Source organism: Nuphar pumila, chromosome 5 (assembly GCF_984573655.1).
Source record: "Nuphar pumila chromosome 5, dmNupPumi1.hap1.1, whole genome shotgun sequence".
Lineage (NCBI taxonomy): Eukaryota > Viridiplantae > Streptophyta > Magnoliopsida > Nymphaeales > Nymphaeaceae > Nuphar > Nuphar pumila.
In genome coordinates, this window is record NC_143253.1 from 111,516,717 (window position 1) to 111,530,201 (window position 13,485).

The following is a 13,485-nucleotide window of genomic DNA, read 5'->3' on the forward strand; positions in this document are numbered from 1 at the left end:
TAAGGTATAGAAATGAAACTATAGTGGGGATAAAGAACTAGAGCTCGCTCCTTCATTGAGAAAAAAAGTATCGCCTTAACCCCTCGGGATCAACGTTGGAAATGTTAAACCAGCTAAGATGGGCTTTGGGAGTTGAATTGAGTTGAGTTGGAGGACACCAGTTTCTGTATCAAACCATGTCAGGAATCGGCACCAAGATGTGGCTGGATTTTCAAACGTCCAGACACTAATTTTACCATTCCCATGAAATACTTCTGCCTGACACCTGAATAAACATATCTCAACAAATTACCAACGCCTGATTGCACTGGAACATTGGGAGTCAATGCAAACGAAATAACCTTGAATACTTAAATCTTGTTGGCATTTAGAAACCCATTGAGCAGCTGACAATGTTCCAAACAGACATTAAGCTTTGCATGCAGGAACACATTTATGCACAATGATGTACCAGAGGGCACTGGAAACTGAAAGTTCCAAACCAACATTAAACTTTGCATGCATACACACATTTATGCACACTGGTGTACCAGAGTCCAACTAATGAGAAAACTAGATTCTTTTGTACCAATTAAATTTTCCTTTTTAAACCCTGATTAGTAAAACCTGAAGAAAAATGTGCTAAACAACGAGAAAACAAACCCTGATCTAAGGGATACTAGCAATATATTAGAAGCACAATATCTCCTACAACCAAGATCTGTCTTGTAGTTGATAAAAAATCCATAAATAGTTGTTAGTTGTAACATATGTTCTTCTGGAATAAACATTTGACAACAAATAACCCTGAAATCATAACAGGTTGAACAAAATAAGAAACATAGAACAAAAGGATAAAAAAACACATACTTGCTCAGTACCAAAATTGGGAACTTGCTGGGCAACACTTTCAAATAATGTTTGTGTGGAAATAGAAGTTGCCTTCGTATAATCATCAAAGGCTGCAGATTGTGGGGGAAGAGGATTTGAAGTTGGCCTGTTGTCAATCTGCAATTTGCAATTTGCAATTTGCAATTTGCAATTTGCAATTAAGCTTTGTAAAGCAGACACAGAGAATGAAATGCAGGGCAAGAAAGATCTTTTTTTAATCAATTCTTCAACGTATCACAATCATTATATAAAACTCACCTCATCATCCTCTTTCTGGTCTAAGTTTCTTTTGGGGACCCTTATCTTTTTTTTCTTCACAATTATCTCATTTCCTTGCCAGATGATTTCTGCTGGCCCTTCTTCAATATATTCCCAAGAATCATCTTCATTCAACTCATTCTTACATTCCACCTGATAAATTTTCCAACGGATCAGAAGACAGAGAAAATAAAAGAGAGGATGAGAATTTATCAGAGATGTGGACAAAATATAAAGTATTCACCAAGAGAGCAAAGTTGTACGCTTAATTATGTAGGTCAGCCCCTTCTTTCCTTTTTCTTTTTACCTGGTAGTCTCTTTTTTGGGTATTTTAAAGACAGACTCTTAAATAGCAAGTAACACTCACTACTTTTTAAGTTTTCTTGAAAATATTTACCAGAATATCTCATTTGAACTTCCCCATTTACTTATACGGGGATAATTCACAGTATGAATTGTCAGCTATAGTGAGGAAATCAAATCTGATGCATCAAACATCAAAACATGGACACATGCATGCATACACACATGTGCAGACGTGCATTTATTCACACATGTATATATTAGAGGGAAGATCAGGTGCAATCACATTGCACACTTTCAGTGTGCCGCTGCACCTGGCCACATGTCAGCTGTGGGGCCCAACAGCAGATGGAGGGCAGCCAGGTGGAGCAGCACACTGAAAGTGTGAAATGTAATTGCACCTGATCTGCCCTCTATATATTAGGGCTGGCAAACAAGCCAAACAAGTCGGGCTTCATCTATTCAGTCTCACAATCATCACAAGCTTAAGCTAAGCCCAAGCTGGCTCATTGTATGAAAGACAAAAATTATACCTCTTACGTGCAGCTGCATCAACTTCCTATCCTACACCATTTTGGTTGACTGCTCACATTATGCAATATGCATGCTCTTAATAGGCCTCTCCAAGCCGAGTAGCCCATATTCACGGTCTACCTCACTAAATATAGTGAGCTCTAAAACTAGCTTATCAATTACTCAACCAGCCAGTTTGCCAGGACTCAAACAGTCTGGCAGTGTGCAAAACAATGCTGAGTAACGAGCAACTCAGTTCATTTATCAGATCCCCAGAAGGGGCAAAACATGTGTGGTATCTGGACAATAAAAAGAACAGAAGGCGTCCAACAACTACAGAGATGCATGAGAGACTGAAATCCATATATGTTTTCTTTAATGGCAAGGCCATAGACTTCTTTAATTGATGCTTCACATCAAAACAAGAACCAGTAATTTATGGGGGGGGGGGGAAATCCCAGCAAGGAAGCTACGGTTTTAAAGACAGAGCCGTCAGTATGCTTTTGAGCAATGACATTGACACATCTTATTCCCTCTCTTTCTGATTGTCACTTTACCAACTCCTGACAAATCTAACCGGATTGAAAAAGTAAAAATAGCATGGCAACCATTTAGTGCAACCCCGTCACTCGTGAATATGCACACGCACTTATTAATTCAGTTAACGAACTCATCAACTTCAAAAATTCTTAATATGTTTGTGATTTGTACTTCTAACCATACGTTCTATTCTTTTTAAATATGCATGGTCCGTGTTGCGCAGTTATATCAAATCCTATACCAAAATTATGTAATTCATCCATGATTGAACAAAAATAAGTTTTTCTTATCTATAAAACCCTTAGATTACAAATCACTGAACCCTGTATATCCACAAAATCAAGATTACCAGCAAAGACATGCAAATTAGGAAGAAAAAGAAAAGTAAATTATATATAGCAATCAACTTTGCCGCTTCGATTATAAGAAAATTAGCAGAAAATGAATCGACACACTAACTTGCTCTCTCTGTGACTCCTCCAGAAGCTTCCGCTCTGCCTCCTCCTTGGCCTTCCCTGCAGCTTCCAGCCACATCGCCTCCCTTTCCTCGAACAGCCGCCTCTCCCTCTCCGCAAGCTCGGCCTCTTCCCTCTCTTTCATTCCCATCCTCAACTGTTCTTCAGGATCGTTCAGCCTCGCCTCCTCCTCCTCCCGCTCTTTCGCCGCCAGATCCCTTCGCATCTGCTTCCTCTTCATCTTCTTCACCGCTTTCCTCTTCTCCTTCCGATTAACCAGTTCGTGACTCTCCCGAGATCCTCCATTTTCCTGTGAACAATCGCCCACCGCTCTGATCGAAACTCCCTCCGTCTCCTCACCAGCGATTATCTCAGCCATTACGGAAGGCGAACCTTCGAGAGGCAGAACATAGGTTTTCAGAATCGTCGTTTTAGATAAAAAAGAATGCTGTTGATTGATAACTCACATAAATTCCAATTTGGGAAAAAAGAGGAAGAGTACGAAATCCTGAATTCCTCAAAAATCGTATCGATCAGCGATCTTCACGGAAAAGGAAAAAGAAACAAAAAAGAGTACATTATGCGACCGAAACCCTAAAACTCACTCGCCGTTGAGAGAGATCCCTGAATCAACCGCAAAGGATGCCGGGCTCGTTACCAGAAAAGCTTGTTACAACGAGAAGAAGCACAAGACAAGTGAAAGCCCCGCCCCGCGAAACTGAGAGGGTATGAGCCCGACTTCGTAGGGGTATTTCTCACCTAGGTCGGTCCGATCCCGGACCCGGGTCCGACTGAACCCACTATAAGAAAACCACATCCGGTCCTGTATCAAACTCGATTCATAGTCGAAAAATAATATTTTTATCTTCTTTTTTTTTAAATTGAAAAATAGCAGATCTTCATTCGAACTGGGTGCCCTAAAGGGGTTTGGCGTAGGAGGATGAGACTTATGCCGCTAGGTAGGTGGTTTAAGTTGAAATCCTATGAACCATCACTCCTTGCGCAAGCCGAAGCGTGGCGACTCCCTAAAGGCAAGAGGTAATACGGCAGGCAAAGCCACCGTGGTTAGGTCTCTGATCGTGGGAGTGGTTTCTTCGAATAAATAAATAAATAAATAAATAAACTCAGCTCTTACCTAGGTAGACCTAATGAAATCTCATGAATCACACCTGGCTCCATATAGGATCCTTGAGGTTGATGTCAATTCTAACCGCACTTCTTTTTATCACCAAACTCTGATGCTATAGGGTTCCTAAAGGTCGAGTTTGAGTCAAAACACGACCCATTGACAGCCAAGTAGGTCCGACTCACCTAAGAGGGCATTTGGATACAACAACAACAACTACTATGACTTCATCCCAAAACAATTGGGGTCGGCGATATGAACCAACAAAGAAAATCATTCTGGATCTTCCACATGAATGGTTCTCCTCCAATCATTTCTATCCAATGCCATGTCCTCGGTGAGGTTCAAAGCATTCTTATCCTTTCCTATCAATTGACTTTTTTTAAAAGCATTTTACACATACATTTAAGCAAATTTTGGCTGTTATGGACCTTACTCCCCAATATATTCTAGAATATGAAACAGGACCGGTTTGCATCCCTAATTTCAACACCATTCTCAAGAAGATGTTTTTGGCAACTCTATCTCTCAACATCATACATTGGCAAAACAATCTTTTGACACGAATTCATGTTTTAATCCCATTGCAAGGCTCCCCAAACATGGCCTAAATAAAAAAGGGATCCCATTTAAATTCAAGACTATCCTATACGATTCTTACAACACCGGTATGCCCAGCCTGATTTCATTGTATGGTTTATGAAGAAAGAGGATTCGACAATGACATTGGAGAAAGCAAGCAAAACAACGTCATTGAATGGAAGAAGCAAAGAAACTGCCAATCCAAATGTAGAATTTTAAGCACACTTTTGTAATCAACAAGATAGAAATAGAGGATTAGAACATGGTATTCATGGAATTGTCACCCGGAAGGACAAAAATATATCAACTGTCTTACCAAAGTGTATCACTTGGGTGGGGAAATTGGAATATGTTTGCTGGTAGATTTTTATAGGTTTTTTGCAAATTTAACCCTACAGATGCATTCGGCATGGTCCATTTGCTAGGAATCTGACTGTTGGATCGTCGTAATCGGATCAAAAAATATAATTTTTTAATGCTTCAATATTTATGAAAATTCTAAGCTGCTGATTTTCAATCCTTAAAAGATCCTTATTATACATTGTAATTGAATGATCCAAGAGTCTATTTCTATAAGAGCAAGTGTCTAGACTGAGAAATTTTCCTAAAAAAGTAAAAATGCTCCAAGCACTGCCTTGGAGTTGAAGGCATTTAAGCTGAACAATTTCAGATTTTCAACCTTGGGCAGATCATTGGGATTTTCATGCGTCTTACATGAAGCCGTCTCATTTTTTTAAAAAAACCATGCCGTCTTACCAACCAGAAGCTTGTCGATGTGCGGTCGGTGATTGTTGGGGGAGGTGAGGGAGTTAGTTGACTTGCAGAACCACTATACACAGCCCAGGTTTTTTATATCCTCGCTCTGAAGCAGTTAAAACCCCTCGACCACCATCCTCGCCTATTAGTAAGTCAGTTGCTTTGGCCATGTGAGTAGCTTCCAGGGATTACGACTCCAATATCGGCAAAACAACCATCTTTTTTCGGGTAAATCTTCTAACCTCATTCCCATTCATCTCTCTGTCCAAAGAGAAATTTGATTTTTGTTGCCTTAAAATGGCCTGATCAGGACACAAGCTGGATTGGGGGAGAATTTTTGCCTTTTTTTCTGTTTTGTACTCTAGATGTATGCATTTGAGTTTGATTCCTTCCTGATGTATTTTTTCTCAAGGTGATTGCTCATGAGAGTCACAAGAACAAACGTGTAAACCACAATTTTCATATATATTTTTTGTTCTTTTCTCTTGAAACTAACTGTACAAATGTGATCCATATGCTTGATTTTATAAGAACCCGCTCTTGAATCATCAGATTTTGTTGCATAAACCAGATTTTTGTAAGCCTATGGGCCTATGGCTCATAATATTCATAAATATTCAAGAATTCAAAAATCACATTTTTCATCGAAAATACATGAACCCAAGTTGAATCCTAGCAAATTCACCATGTCAAGCACATCCACATGGTTGGGTTTGCAAAAAAAAATTTAAAAATGCCCATATTTCTAATTCTCATATTTATAGTTTTTATATTCTAGTTACTATATATATATATATAGAGAGAGAGAGAGAGAGAGTAGTGTGTAGGTATTTGAACATTAGGTACTTAACATGTTAGCCATCCATCACGTGTTTATTGGACGGCCAGCATCAAATACGAGTTTTTCCGTTAAACGAACAATAGCAGCGACAAAAGTCACCGCTAAAGATCAATAGTGGCATAAAAAATCGCCATGTCAATAGCAGCAACTTTTGTTGCGTTATTGCTCGTTTTCCGAAAAAAACTCATTTTTGACGTTAATTTTTTTTTATGTTGGCCATTCATCAAGCGCGTGATGAACGGCCAGCATGTTCAAACACCTAACATTCAAGCACCTACCACTTTTCATATATATATATATATATATATATATATATATATATATATATATATATATATAGAGAGAGAGAGAGAGAGAGAGAGTAATGCGTTCCTCCTGCCCACTTTCTCATTCTGCCTAGTTATGGCTGCTCAAAAATCATCGTTTTTTATATTTTTTCTCATATCTAACACGTTAGATGTGATCTATAGGTTTTATTTAGTGAGAACAGGTTTTTGGATTACCAGAATCTGACTTGTACAGAAATTTTTTCGCTGATTCAAAATCAATGGCTATGAAGGTATTAGTTTTTCTTGACTCATAAAAATATATTTTTTCCTAAAAAAAACATGATCCAAGAGTCAATTATCACTAAATCGAGCATGCTTAACATATCTAACAGTTCAAATCTATCATAAAACACTCCAAAACTATGGGGCAGAATGAGAAATGAGGTCTAATATATATATATATATATATATATATATATATATATATATATATATATATATATATAGAGAGAGAGAGAGAGAGAGAGAGAGAGAAATGTGCTCCTTTTGCCTACCTTCTCAGTCTGCTTTCCCTCAAAAATAATTATTTTTTGCATTTTTTTCTCACATCTAACACCATAGATGTGACATATAGGTTTTATCACCGAATCAAACATGTATATCCAAAATCAATGGCTATAAAGATATTAGTTTTTCCCGGCTCATAAACTATGTGTTTTCAACTCTCTAATGACCCCAACTTACCCTCATACAAATAGTGAATTTTTTTTAAACAATTGCAAAAACTCACCCAAGGATCTGGAACATCACAGATTTAATATACCAAACCACAAACCATATCGTGCATTAAATCAACTAAAGAAATAAATCATACTTTATTAATCTAATGAAAATGTCAAATAGTCTAGAACATGAAAATCGACTATATCAACTCCAGCCACCCTGTCAGAACTCACAACACCAGTACACCAGTCACACAGCTCGCAGTCTCGAGCCAGCTAGTCCAAGAGATCACTGAGCATATCTGTAAAAACCAGTGTTAAAAAAAAAATTGGAAGCCAAGTCGGACCCGACCCAGATCCATAACCCGGTAGGGTTTTAAAACCCTAGCCTGAGTTTTCTTTCCTCCCTGTAGTTGCCTCGCATGAAAGGGGCTCCCCGTAACCGATGGGGCCATGATCTCCCCCCTTCCCCATGTGCCTTCCTATTAAGCAACACAGAGGGAGAGGAGGCCCTCACGCGCAGTTCCTCCCCCCCTCCCTATCATTTGTCTCCCTACGTATAGCAGTCGACGACGCCGATGAGATACAGGTATGCTTCCCTTCTTTGTCCCTCTATCTTTTCCCTTAACTCCCCCCTTCTGCGTGCGTCGGGAGGTCGACAGGGAGCCGACTGTCGCTCCCTACTGCGATTCTTCTCCGAGCCGCAATCGCTGGGATGCCGGCAAGGAGCCGACGCCCCCCCCCCCCCTGCAGCAACCTTTTCCCCCTTTCCTCTAAGTTGGTTGTCGAGGAACCCACAGGAGGCCGGCGACCCCCCCCCCCCCCCCTGCCGTGTGCCTCCTCTCTTTTGCCTATCAGAGGTCATCGGGAGGTCGACAAGGAGTCGACGGGCCCCCTGTGATGATTTCTCCTTTCCATCGCTCTTTGTCTCATTCCCCCTCCATTCTCTGCATTCGTCGGCAGGGTGTCGGAGGCCCTGCCGTGCCTCCCATCGCTCTTCCTTTTTTGTGGCCCTGCCGACGGTCGGCATGTGGCCGGTGGCCCCTGCCGTCCTTGACCCCTCCTTTGTGGCCCGTCAGGGGGGCTAGGAATGGGGGGCTCTGCCTCCCCTTTTCCCCTCGGTTTCGACCAACAGGCAGGGTTTTCCCCTGCTTGATCCCCCTCTTTCGAGGAGATCCAACGGGGGCTCCAGGTGGCTGGTAGGAGCATGTGGTGCACGCCACCTTGTATTGGGACATGGCAGGTTCAAAACCCAATGGTATAGTTATAAAACTGGTAGGGGTCTGCTTAACCGCACGTCGCAAATTTGAAACCCAATGGTAAGTTGACTAGTAATCAGGTAGGGTCTGCTTAACCCCACCCTTTCCTTTTTGTTGAGCTGATCTCAGCTCGATTGGAGTCCAACCGAGTGTGGCTCTATTGGGGGCCTAGTCGACACCCTCAATATTCTCGCTCGGTGCTCACCGACTCGGGGCCTAGCTCAGACTAGCAACCCAGGCTAGGGTTGTGTTTCGCTTGTGGTGACCTCTTTCTTGTGTTTGACAGACACTTCAACGATGCTAGACGGAGTCGTTCCTCACCATCGGCATTTTTGAGTTTTTCCTTCAAGCGTTAGTTTTAAGGTACAGGTCCTTCTTCTTAAAATGGATGAGAAATCGGGTGGAGATTGGGTTTCATGCAATCTTTGGATGGAAATCCATGAAGGAGCAATGGATCTATGATTTCCACCGTTACCTATATGTATTTTCAGTATTTTTATTGGTTTCAACAAAGAAAATATGTATGTTGTGTATGGGCTGGATAGTTTGGTGAAAAGAAAAAAAAATTATATGGGGGTTTAACGCTGGCCCACGGGCATTCGCTTTTTGGTTAATCATGCATGTACCTATAATACGGACCGTTACACTTTCCTTGCACCTAATTTATCTCTTATTTTATTTAAGCATTGACAGTCAAACTAATGTATATATTTACATCTTCATTCCCTGTTAACCGTTGATTTACCATAAATGTGCTTGAAAGTTATATTCAAAGCATAGGGCTATGGGGTGATATAGCTAGGGAGTTGGCTAGACTGGTTGGCAGGTCCATTTGGTTGAGTTGTTATGACTAGTCGACCAACAGGTTGTTTGGTCCAAGAGCATCCTATCCGACCAGCAATTTAAGGGTGTGCAAAATATAACTGTTGGACAAAAGGGAGAATGGTGAATTCTATACATACCGAACTTAAATCTGACACATGTAATGCTATTAGTTATGCATCAAATCATGAAATTTATGTTGTTATGCAAATGCTAAATGATTGAGGTTTCACTTAACATGGACATGCATAATAAACAGTTGTGTTCACATGCACACACACTCAAAGGGAGTATGCATTGACATGGATATGTGTGTATGGATTTAGGAAATACACATGACAAAAATGCATGTGGTGTGGGAAATTACATGCTTATGATTAACTTTGTTTTGCATGGGCGCACGTGCATTTGGCACATTAGTCTGATGCTATATAACACATCACTTTGGTTTTGTTGTGTGATGCATCGATGGCCTAATGGATCATCATCGGCCCAGAGAGTCATGGACTTGGTTGTTTTTCTTATATGTTTTATTGTATCAGGGGTGGATGCGAACTTTTGCCTTTACTTTTTACATATGGTGTTGCAAAACTTAAAGAATTGACTTTTAATAAAAGATAAGAAGTAAGAACAGTGTAATATACGTTCTACAATCTCCCATATGGAGAATGGGGATCTTAGAGATCCGGTCTTGGGGAGACTGTAAGGATATAAAAACTTTGTGTGCTTTATTTTGTCTCCTGAACCTGATATTGAGGTTCCTTCTCCTAACCACGGTTTTAGAGAGAGTGTCACTTTACCTGGGGGTGGTGTGTTCGACACAACTTTTGTTTTGGTACCAAGAAAGTGATACATGTGGGCGTAGGGTGTCTCTTGTGTCCTCGACATTAGATATGGAGGTCTAATGTTCCGAAGGTGATTAGGTCGAGAGCTAAGTTTGGAACCCAGAAATAAAATACAAATTGTGTACTAAGCTACCCTGAGAACCTAACGTATCCTCTGTAATTATACTCGTTTGGTGTATTCGCGGGCAATGATAATTAAAAAGAGAAACTTAAAGTTGTATGCATTTAATAGGGCATGCATATGAAAAAAAGGAAACTTAAATGAAAGATAACAAAAGGATTCACGCATTGCACAGAAATCATGCATTTTCCTGTTATGCATTAGATCATGTATATTTTAATTGTTTCATCAATCATTACATGATGATGAGTGTGTAACGGTTATTTCTTATTGCATGTTGAAGTTTTGTTACTTGCTACAACTTTAAAGTTTCTGCATGCTAACACTTATAACTGTTGCATGGAAAATTTCTTAAATGATATAAATGTCATATTGTATTTCCTTCGAAACATTGCATGATATCTTATCTTAACCATTTGTCTCACCTGTTTCACTAAGAAGTAGTTGTGCTTAGGATTTCGATTTTGACACACTACTTTATTGATTTTTCACAAAAACAGGTGATCAGTGAAGTCGACAGCTACTGGGAGGGCACGAGAGTCATACTTGGTTCTTGACAGCTTCACTTGTGGACAGAGTGACTCTTTCTTTTTGTCCTTTAATTTTAATGTTCTTTTTAGTTCTTTTGCTTCAGTCAGTTGTTTCTTTACTTTCTGTTGAGTAAAACATTGTCTCTGAAATTGATTCTTGATTCATAAATAAAGAGGTTATTTTGGATCTTATGGATGGTGATTGTAAGTTCCTTTATGGTGATTGGCTATCCAGTTGGAATTGGAACTGTGAGGACCCTGGGTCTCTGGAAAGTTTTTTGCACTATTTAAAAAAAACACATTTTCAAGGAGTATGAGTTGGGGTCGTTAGAATATGTGCCTATCAAATAGTTTTAAGAAAATAGATAAAAATTGAAGTCTTTTGTACGAATTTCCCTAAAAATTAAAATAGTAAAGAAAATAGTATAAACAAATTCATGCATAAATTTTAGAGTAATGCAAAACCAAATAAGCATGAATGCATGAACTAATGTTGAACAATAAAATATGCATGAATAACTTATTAAGTTATTTATCAGAGTTACTTTTGCATGCATGTCCTATTAAATGCACACAAATTTAATTTTCATTTTTTTAAAACCTACAAATACTTAAAATGGGTACAAATTCGCGAAGTCCAAGTTATGTTCTTAGTTATAACTTAACATACAATTTTGTATTTTATTACCGGGTTTCACACTTGTCCCTCGACCAATATTAAAAAATCCTCACCTACCATTGAAACATTAAGAATCCTCACCTAATGTCGGGACATCAATAGAAAACCTCAATCATTGACACAACTTTCTTGGTATATAAAAACTATAGTTGAGTCAACAACACTACCTCTAAGCAAAGTGGTTGAAATCTTCCTAAATCGTGACCAAGAAACATTATTCTATCAAGCCAAAACTCACACTTAGAAAACTTAGCATACAACTTATATTCTCTTATTGTCTGGAATACAATCTGCAAGTGCTCTCGATGCTTCTCAATACTCTCAAAATATATTAGGATGTCATCAATAAGCACAATGACAAACTGATTCAGCTACAACCTGAAGACCCTATTCATCAAGTTCATAAATGTTGCAAGGGCACTGGTGAATCCAAAAGAATATACTAAGAACTCGTAGTGCCTGTATTTGGACCTAAACACAATCTTCAGGATATCCACTGCCATGATCCGCAATTGATGGTACCTTCAACGAATATCAATCTTGGAGAACCCATTTGTCATGCGTAATTGGTCGAACAAATCATCAATCTTGGGCAAAGGGTACTTGTTGTTCATGGTAACCCGGTTCAGCATGTGATAGTCTATGCAGAGTCGCATGAATCCATTATTCTTCTTGATAAACAGAACTGATGCACCCCAAGGTAATACACTCGGCTTGATAAAACCCTTGTCAAGAAGTTCCTTCAGCTGCTTCCTTAGCTCAACAAGCTTTGCACGCAAAACTGGTGCCATATCAAGCATCCGTTCGATTAAGAACTCAATCTCCCTATAAGGTAACAAACTTGGTAAATATTTTGGAAAGACATCCAAAAACTCATGAACCACGTTCAATTGCTCCAAAAATGTCTCATGACTATCCATGGTGAATACACTGGACAAAAACACCATACAATCCTACTTGTGATACTTTAAGATCTTCATAGCTGATATGATCTTCACCTCACTCACGATCTTAGAGGCCTAAAACACTAGCGCAGACAAGTTGGGGCACTCCAACAATACCTTCTTACCACGACACTGAAGAGTCACATTATGTCTAAACAGCCAGTCCATACATAAAATAATGTCATAAAAAGTCATGTCTAGTATGACTAGGTCGGCAAACGACTCATGCCATCAATAATAAATCGAATTGCATGAATGCACTTTTCACATCAAGTGAACACGTCCATTGGAGACATCACATCAAGAGTTTTCTCCAGGCTAGATAGAAGGTCAAGAAGTCCAGCAAAAGACGAAGATATAAATGAATGGGTTGCCCCTAAATCAAATATAACATGAGCAAGATGGTCAGCGACTACAAATATACCTGAGATCAGGTCAACCTCATCGCCCTACTCGATAGTTGTGGTAGCGCAAACTCTCTCGTTGGTCTTTCTTTATGCCTACTGCTAAGGTCTCTGTTGTTGATGTTGACCACCCTAAGCTGCGAGCTTGTTCGGATAGTACTATGCCACGTGTAATGTCTATTGAAACTGATAGCACACCTCCCTTGAAAAGAGAGCAATGACCAATGGGATAACTCTTGTTGCAATGCTTGCAAACAAACTGAGCCTTCCTCTGCTGTTGTGTATGCTGAGGTCGACCCTACTGGATCTTCTGCTTCTTGACCTTACCCCCTGTGTCTTGCAGCCCGCAGATGGGTTATTTCATGCACCACCATTGTCATTGCCTTCATTCTTTTGCAGTAAACCCTTGAACCTCTCCCACTCCTCATTCAAGATGGATGGAAACTCGATCGCATCACTGAACGTAGTAAGATGGCTTGTCATGACATAAACCTGAAGGTCATCATTCAACCCGCATACGTACTTTGTTGCCTTCACCTTGCTATTAGCAAACAGGTGCGGGTAGTACCACTCCAAACTCCAGAATTTGGTGGTATAGTCCACCAAACTCATGTTCTCATGTACGAGCTCGAGAAACTGTTGTTGC

The 13,485-nt window shown here is 39.8% G+C and overlaps 1 protein-coding gene across 3 annotated transcripts in view; it reads right to left on the reverse strand.

The window, feature by feature from the left end:
* Window positions 1-12,987, reverse strand: part of LOC149838130 (Zinc finger C-x8-C-x5-C-x3-H type family protein) — a 46,964-nt gene extending 33,977 nt beyond the window's left edge. Inside the window, exons 1-4 of one of the 3 annotated variants that reach the window (XM_090006393.1) lie at window positions 12,860-12,987; window positions 2,944-3,332; window positions 1,129-1,281; window positions 850-987 (exon numbers count right to left, since the gene is read on the reverse strand). In XM_090006393.1, coding sequence (XP_089862519.1) covers window positions 850-987; window positions 1,129-1,281; window positions 2,944-3,318 — 666 coding nt within the window. In that variant the 5' untranslated portion in view covers window positions 3,319-3,332; window positions 12,860-12,987. Of the gene's footprint in view, window positions 1-849; window positions 988-1,128; window positions 1,282-2,943; window positions 3,333-3,406; window positions 3,522-3,544; window positions 3,665-12,859 lie in introns of those variants that run through there. The other 2 variants (XM_090006391.1, XM_090006392.1) reach the window with 2 other exon arrangements.
* Window positions 12,988-13,485: the final 498 nt, after the last annotated feature.